Source organism: Populus euphratica, unplaced genomic scaffold (genome assembly GCF_000495115.2).
Source record: "Populus euphratica unplaced genomic scaffold, PopEup_1.0 scaffold1133.1, whole genome shotgun sequence".
Classification (NCBI taxonomy): Eukaryota; Viridiplantae; Streptophyta; class Magnoliopsida; order Malpighiales; family Salicaceae; genus Populus; species Populus euphratica.
In genome coordinates, this window is record NW_011500999.1 from 46,888 (window position 1) to 54,230 (window position 7,343).

The 7,343-nt window shown below is 33.3% G+C and overlaps 1 protein-coding gene across 1 annotated transcript; it reads right to left on the bottom strand.

Annotated features, from left to right (window-relative positions):
* Positions 1–2,961: 2,961 nt before the first annotated feature.
* LOC105117002 (serine/threonine-protein kinase HT1-like) lies at positions 2,962–6,968 on the bottom strand. The gene is made up of 6 exons (XM_011014532.1): positions 6,288–6,968; positions 5,343–5,464; positions 4,699–4,895; positions 4,398–4,572; positions 3,824–3,958; positions 2,962–3,466 (listed from the first exon to the last, which is right to left on the bottom strand). The coding sequence occupies exons 1-6, from the start codon at positions 6,604–6,606 to the stop codon at positions 3,260–3,262; spliced, it is 1,155 nt and encodes a 384-aa protein (XP_011012834.1). The 5' UTR covers positions 6,607–6,968; the 3' UTR covers positions 2,962–3,259.
* Positions 6,969–7,343: the final 375 nt, after the last annotated feature.

Below are 7,343 nucleotides of genomic sequence, written 5' to 3' on the forward strand. Positions count from 1 at the left end.
TTGAAAACATGAAAGTTGTAGGAAATTATCTCAGCTTTCTTGTATAAAAATTCAGTTCATTTGGACTTCTACAACTCTAGATATGGGCCAAACACTGAACAGTGCTTGGGCTGGAAGACAGATTCAGACTTCTTTGTTATTGCTACAATGTGGACTTGAAAATGACCTTTTTAGATCTTGGGCTCCACATGAAAGTTGTAGGCCTATATTTTACCTTTTCATCCATATAAAGTAGACCTAAATCTGAGATCTACAGCTCCAGATATGACCCAATTACTGAACAGTGTTCCGGTTTGAATTGCACCGACATCTCTTTTCTAAGTTTGGCCATCTCTTTATCCTTTCAATTTCAGGTCTTAAATTCATCAATCAATGCTTTCATTTATGTGATAGGTCTGCATTTAAAATGAATATTTACCACAAATTAAAGGTATCTTATATTATTAGATATATTATTATAAAACATGTTTTAGTTAAGGAGTTATTGATACTTCAAGTGCAAAATGATGATATAAAACCTTGATAAAAATACACTTTTAAGTATCAATCAACTGACAAATTATTTTTGACACAGAAAAAGTATCTTAATAAAAATACTTAAACATTTTGGTATGTATGACTACAAAGATAGTGAGTGCTCTAATTGCATCTATAGTGAGTGCTCTAATTGCATCTATTCATGTTATCTTTAGCTTTGTCACTAAAATCTGAAAAGGAAAAGGAGTACATGTCGGTGCTTCATATGTTAATATAGTTGGAAGCATTATATATGTTATCATTTGTACTCATTCAAACATTTCACATGTTGTTAGTGTGGTCAGTAGATTTATAAGAAATCCTAACAAAGTTTACTAATAAGCCATACAATGGATGCTCTATTATTTTAGAGATATTATAGATTTTAGAGTGTAGGAGTATTAAAAAAAGTGTTGAGGGGTTTATAGATTTAAATTATGATGGTGAATTAAATAGATAGAGGTCACTAACATATTATGTTTTTACTTTTTTGAGGTGTGCCATTAGTTGGAAAACAATTTTGTAATCCAATGCTACTTTGTTTACAATAAAGATTGAGTATATGGCATTGATAGAAGCAATGAAAAAAGCTTTATATTTGGGAGTTTGGTTAACAATCTTGGATTGTCATATGACTTAATTGTTCTATATTATGATATCTAGAGTGTTATTAATCTGGATAAGAACTAGATGAATCATGAAATGATCAAACATATTGATGTAGGATAATATTTTATTCTAGATATCATATCACAAGGTATTATATCAATCAAGTTCAAGCATTGTTTGGACTTGATTGGCTTGTGTAGTACTTAAAAGGTGCTTGGTGAAGACAATGAAAGAGAAGTTTAAGTTTTGTAAGTTGACTCAATTTAAGCAAAGGTGGAGATATGTTGAGTTTGTTTTAAATTATAAGCCTAAGTGAGAAAAAAAATACCTATTTACTTACTTTATATGAAAAATCTAAAGTTATCAAATTCTACCGTTAAGGTTTATTTGTGAGTGCTTCCATTCTCTACACTTTAATGGCTCAAAATAAGAGAGAAAAAGATAAATTTTGGGTTATTTTAGGATTTTAGATTAGAGCAATTTTATGTGACACCTTGTAATATCCAATGTTTTATAATGAATTTTTATGATCGTCTTGCCTATGAAGTAAGTCTAAGTTATCAAATTACTTAAATTTTATGTATGCTCTTGTGTGATTAATTAATCGTGCTTTTTATTTTATATTTCTCTATATGCCAATTAGTTTGAGATTTTAGAGCAATTTCAATTATCAATGAATAATATGAAATTAACATGCTATAATTTATTTTGAATCATTATGCTACATTTTCACACTAAATCATGTCACACCATGAGGTTTATATCATAGAGTGATTAACATTTGTGATTTATGTTGATAAATGTTGCAATGACTATTATAGTTCAATATTATCAATACAACTACATTGATATATTTGTTCTTTAAGCTTGCATGTTTACTTCATCATCTAAAATGTTGTTTTATAAATTATAATATTTTTTTATTTTAAAAGATAAAATATCAAGCAACGATGGGCATGCTGTGTTAAAATTTTACTTAAATATGAGCTAGCATGACTATAGATTTTATATTTTACTAAAAGTCAAATAGAATATAATGTTTAGAAAAAAAAAAAAGGTCAAGCTTGTAGCTAAATTACTATCCATTAAAGATTGTAAGCTATGATTTGTCTCAATTAAATAAATAGGTGTGATGGTTTGTTTCATGGTACATGGTTTATCATAGACCCAAAAATAGTATTTTATTATTATTTAGGGCTCATGGTTTGCCTGAATTAAAAAAATAGGTGTGATGGTTTGTTTCATGGTACATGGTTTGTTATAAACCCAAAGATATTATTTTATTATTAATTAGGGCCTCGTCATCTCTCGCATCCTAATCCTAGAGTATAAATAACATTATTAATTAGGGCTTGGTCCTCTCTCGCATCCTAATCCTAGAGTATAAATAACAACTCATAAATGCTAGTTTGTTCTACTAAAAACTATGATGAGGTGCATTGAGAGTGAAAGGACGCCTTGGATATCTATAGATTTATATTTAAAAAAAAAAATACTTTTAAAATGAAAAACAAACTTGCTCTAACTCTATGTTGTTATTTGTGTTCATAGAAATGTAATTTTGTTTTCAGCATCGCAATGCACACAATTTATCAAATATTAATATTTGTTAATTATGTGTAATAGTATGATATAAAATGTTTTATAAAAATATTTTTTAATTAAAAATATATTAAAATAATTTTTTTATTTTTTATTTTAATACAACACATTAAAATTATTGAAATGTGTTCAAAAATATTAATTTAATATTTTTAAAATTTAACATATTCTTAAAATATATTTAAATATAATTTCAAACACAAAAATAAATAAATAAAATAATATCTCAATACCTTGCATGACAAACTTAAGTATGACTCCCCTCGCATTTGCATAAAAAGCAAAAAAGAAAAAACACTGTTCAAACAATTACATAAAACGAAGCAAGAACTGAGGTGTGACTTTTAAGAAAGAAAACAGAATCCATTGTCCAAGAAAGACAGGTATCGCAGAGCTCCTCTTTAGCATATAGCCTCTGCAGACAACACCCCCAGCTCTTTAAAACCAGTGTCTTGAATAAAACAAGAGGCGAAGTGGTCAATAGGATTCACTGTCGATATCCTGATGATATTTAATTCATGGAGGAAGTCTTTCACGGCCCTCGATACCTGCGAAAACAGAGACAACCTTGAGGCTGATCAGAAGGAATCATACCTCCACCCTTGGACGTGTCAATTGCCTCTAACATGGAGACAACCTCTTCCATCTCTGGCCGTTTGTCCGGATTAGCATCCCAGCATCTCTTCATTACATTTCCAAGAGCGCTTGGGCAACAGCGAGGAATTTCTGGCCTAAGATTCTGTTATAAACGTTTGTTTACTTTTCAGCTTTCTATGATAGTAGTGATTGTTAAAATTATTACAAACGTTATATTATGACTTCCAATAACTGGTAAAAAAAGATTACTAAGCATCTATAGTGAGAGGGGGCGAAAAGAGAGACGTTATTAAGATAGGGTAAAGATATTTAAAGCTTGGCCACTTGAGTAAAAAGAGGAAAGAAATGATGGTAATTTGACCAAAAAAAGCTTGGTTGTGAGAGGAGCAAGAAAAAACGTTCAAAGGCTTGGGTGTTGAGCAATATATAGTTTTACAGCAGTAGGTGAAGTTCAGACATTGCAGAAAACCATGTACAGCATTTAAAACATTTCATCTACCTGTCGAACAACAGCAGATGTCACTTCTGAGAAGCTGAGATCGGGATATGGCATGTCACAGCAGTATATCTCCCACAGACAGATACTAAAACTGTACACATCACACTTTCTATTATATGGATTGCCATTGAGAACCTGCTCAATCACAATATTTTGATGATAGATAAGATAAAAATGCTATCAAAGCTGAAATGAATGCTTGGAAATTGCTAACTTAAGCGGTCTCTATTCATTGACAATCAACCACTTAAATAGATGTACAAGCTGTAGCACAGAAATAGAAGCCACATTAGCCTGAAACTTCAAACGATAACAATTTCAGTAACGCATATAATCCTTCCAGCTATTTTCAACCCCCCCAATTCACCATATTGAAATGTCAATCTCCACCGGCGAAAGAATCTACATTAGAATACCTGAAGCATGCAAGTAAAATTAAGAGACAACTGTTCTTCATGGCCGAACTTGATTCTTAAATTCACATTCTCGATTATAACACTATTGTTTCAATGATAAAGCACTTCAATACTGAATTGTCAAGAAGCAGAGGCCTGTGTGGCTTCTAAATTTATACCTCTGGTGCCATGTACCCAAGGGTTCCAGTCTCGCCGGTCATTTCATTAGGATTTGATGCCTCAAGGCGAGCAACTCCAAAGTCAGCTATCTTCACTGTACGTGTCTTATCCAGAAGCATGTTTTCAGTTTTAACATCTCTATGGACAATCTTCTTTGAGTGGAGATAGCTCAACCTATAAGGAATTCAAGAAGGCAGCTTCAATAATTTCGAATTGCATAGCATGCTTCAATGCAAAAACGGAAAACATCCGAATGGTTAGAAGGTCAAAATAAAATACAAATGGTCATGAGTATCTGACCCTCGTGCAAGATCTAGTGCCAACTGAACAACCACTTTAAAAGCTAGCTTCCTTCTCCTATTCTTTATGAGGTAAGATTTCAAAGCACCCCCAGGGCAATATTCGACAACAACACAGCAAATATTACTTGGCATGTCAATGTGACCATTCTCTGTTTGTATGTTTAACTCTGATGAGCCGATTGTAGCTCCAATAAACTGCAGGAGTATGGCTTGATTCAGAGAAAGTAGATACAAACATGAGAGAAATCCTCATCGAAGATGTAAGACGGGTACTTGAAAATAATACATATTGAAATACCCAGAAATGCTATGGAAATGTTACAGTACACTTTGCAAAACTCATTCGCTTCGGCACTCAAAATAAAGAAAACTCCAAAAAACGCACCAAATTATATAAGCCAGTTGCATTTTAAGTATCCAAACCAGGGAAGCGTAAGTATAGCACGTCACTGCTTTAAAGTTCGAAATTGATTATCCGTGATACTTTGAATGATAGAGCAAGTTGCATCCTTTATTGTGAAAGTTCACATGCATCTTTTAAAGATGGAAGGAAGGTTGAATGTTTTCAAACTTTTTAGTCAGTATCATATTATCTGGGGAAATCAAGAGGAGAGAAGGGTCATGCATGAAACAAAATCTTACCTTAGTCACGTTGGGATGATCAAGCTTGTGCCAAACGACAACTTCTTGCGTAAAAGCTGCTCTAAGAGAAGCTATCTCGGCATCTGACCGGTGGCCTTCCTCCCCCCAGTCGAGAAGCTTAACTAAGCCAGAGGAAGAATATAAAACTCAACACGAGAAAATAGGAAAAAAGAAAAATAATGATAGTGGGGCCGGCAGGCTTTTCTTAGGTGTTTAGGTGGAGCACTTGGCAGTTTCATATCCAAGGTAGATGTCACTGGAGTTGATCTTAATTAGTTCTCAAACCTTTTATTTCCAGAAAGTAAGCCAAAACATGACAGAAAAATAATTAAACAATAACAATAATAAATTCGGACACATGAGAGTTGAGGTTAGAAAAGGAAAAAGCTAGCGGAGATGCTGCTGCGTCCAACTGCCAAATCATAAAATCTCGTGAAATCACGGATTTCTGCAAGGATCCAGGATTGCTAAAAGGTATAGCAAAACACCTTTCCTTTTCCTCTTTTAAACGCAATTGATGAGATGGCTAATATAAATTATTTGAAATTACCTTCTTTAATGCACGAGCATTCCTCAGCAACCAAAGGGGGAAGAAATAAAAAAAAATCTCTAATGATCAATATGTTTATGGCATGAAAGGATTTTATCGCTTTTGATAAATATAAAAACAAGGGTAAACTATATAATTACGCCTCCTCGTAAAATTAATTAATATTTTTAACTTTTTAACAAAGCCAACGGGCACAGTACCCTAGCTCCTGATAGCAAATTAGAAACCAATTTACATCAAGAAAAATAACATTAACTTCACAAACTAAAACACGTTCAAATTATATTGATGTAGCGGAGGAGGAGGTGTGGCGGAGTAAGAAAGACATTTGAAGAATAAGAAAGGGAACACATGTGCAAATATGAATACACACATGCACACACATGGAAACGTACCAGCAACATCTTGGCCATCATAAATGCCACGGTGAACGGTGCCAAAGGTGCCGCGAGCTATAACACTTTTGATGATGAGCTTGGAGGGGTCAATCTCCCATTCTTGTCTTGCTATGGTGGTACTGTTATTGTTATTGGCGAGTCCGAGTCTTGGGGTTTCTTCATCTCCTTCTCCATGATCTCCATCTTTCTTGTTTTTGTTTTTTTCCATAGTCCATGCCCTACTCAAATGCCTTTGCAGTTGCTCGTCCAAGCTCTTGAGATCTATTTGATCTGCTCTCACATACCCACCATCGCTCTCACTCTTCTGGTCCTTCATCTCTTTCTTCTATTTCTGCAATTAGATAGTCCGAAAGAAAACTTTGAAGTGCGGGCGGGCGCAAACCGGGACAGAGACAAACCGTAACTACCTGCGGACGTGCGTGGGTTTTTGTTTTTTAAAATTTCAAGGGCGGTGTTGTTGTTATGTATCTTAGCTACAAGAATATGCTAAATTTGTGATACTGATGACGACGATGACGACGACGACGACATTGTTGTTCTTATAAACTGTAATATGGCAAACGAGTGAGCTCTTGAAGACTAAGAATTAGTCGGAACACTCTTTAATATGGTCGGGATCCCACGCTTTTATCTCTATCCCTCGCGTCACGCGCACGCGTCTAGGCCCCCAACCCACAAAAGTACCTCATCGAACCCCCTCCTCATTTCCTGTCTATGGCCCTCCAACCATACCATCACTCATAATTATTATTATTTTGGTTTAACCTATTTTTTTTCGTTTTTAATTTTTTATAGACATAGTCAATTGATAAGTTAATAAGATTACAATGATATTATTTTTACATTATTTAATTTAAAATTTAAATTAAAAAACTAAATCCAATTTTAATCATTATACCAAGTTTATGATAATATCAAAAAGATTTTTATAACTTAGATATTATTTTTTATGCTAAATTTTTCTTTGATAGTAAATTAGTTACCTACTATCTCTTAAAATTAGTTAAGTTAATTAAATCGTAAATTTAATGTTAAATTAAAGTTAGATTAGTT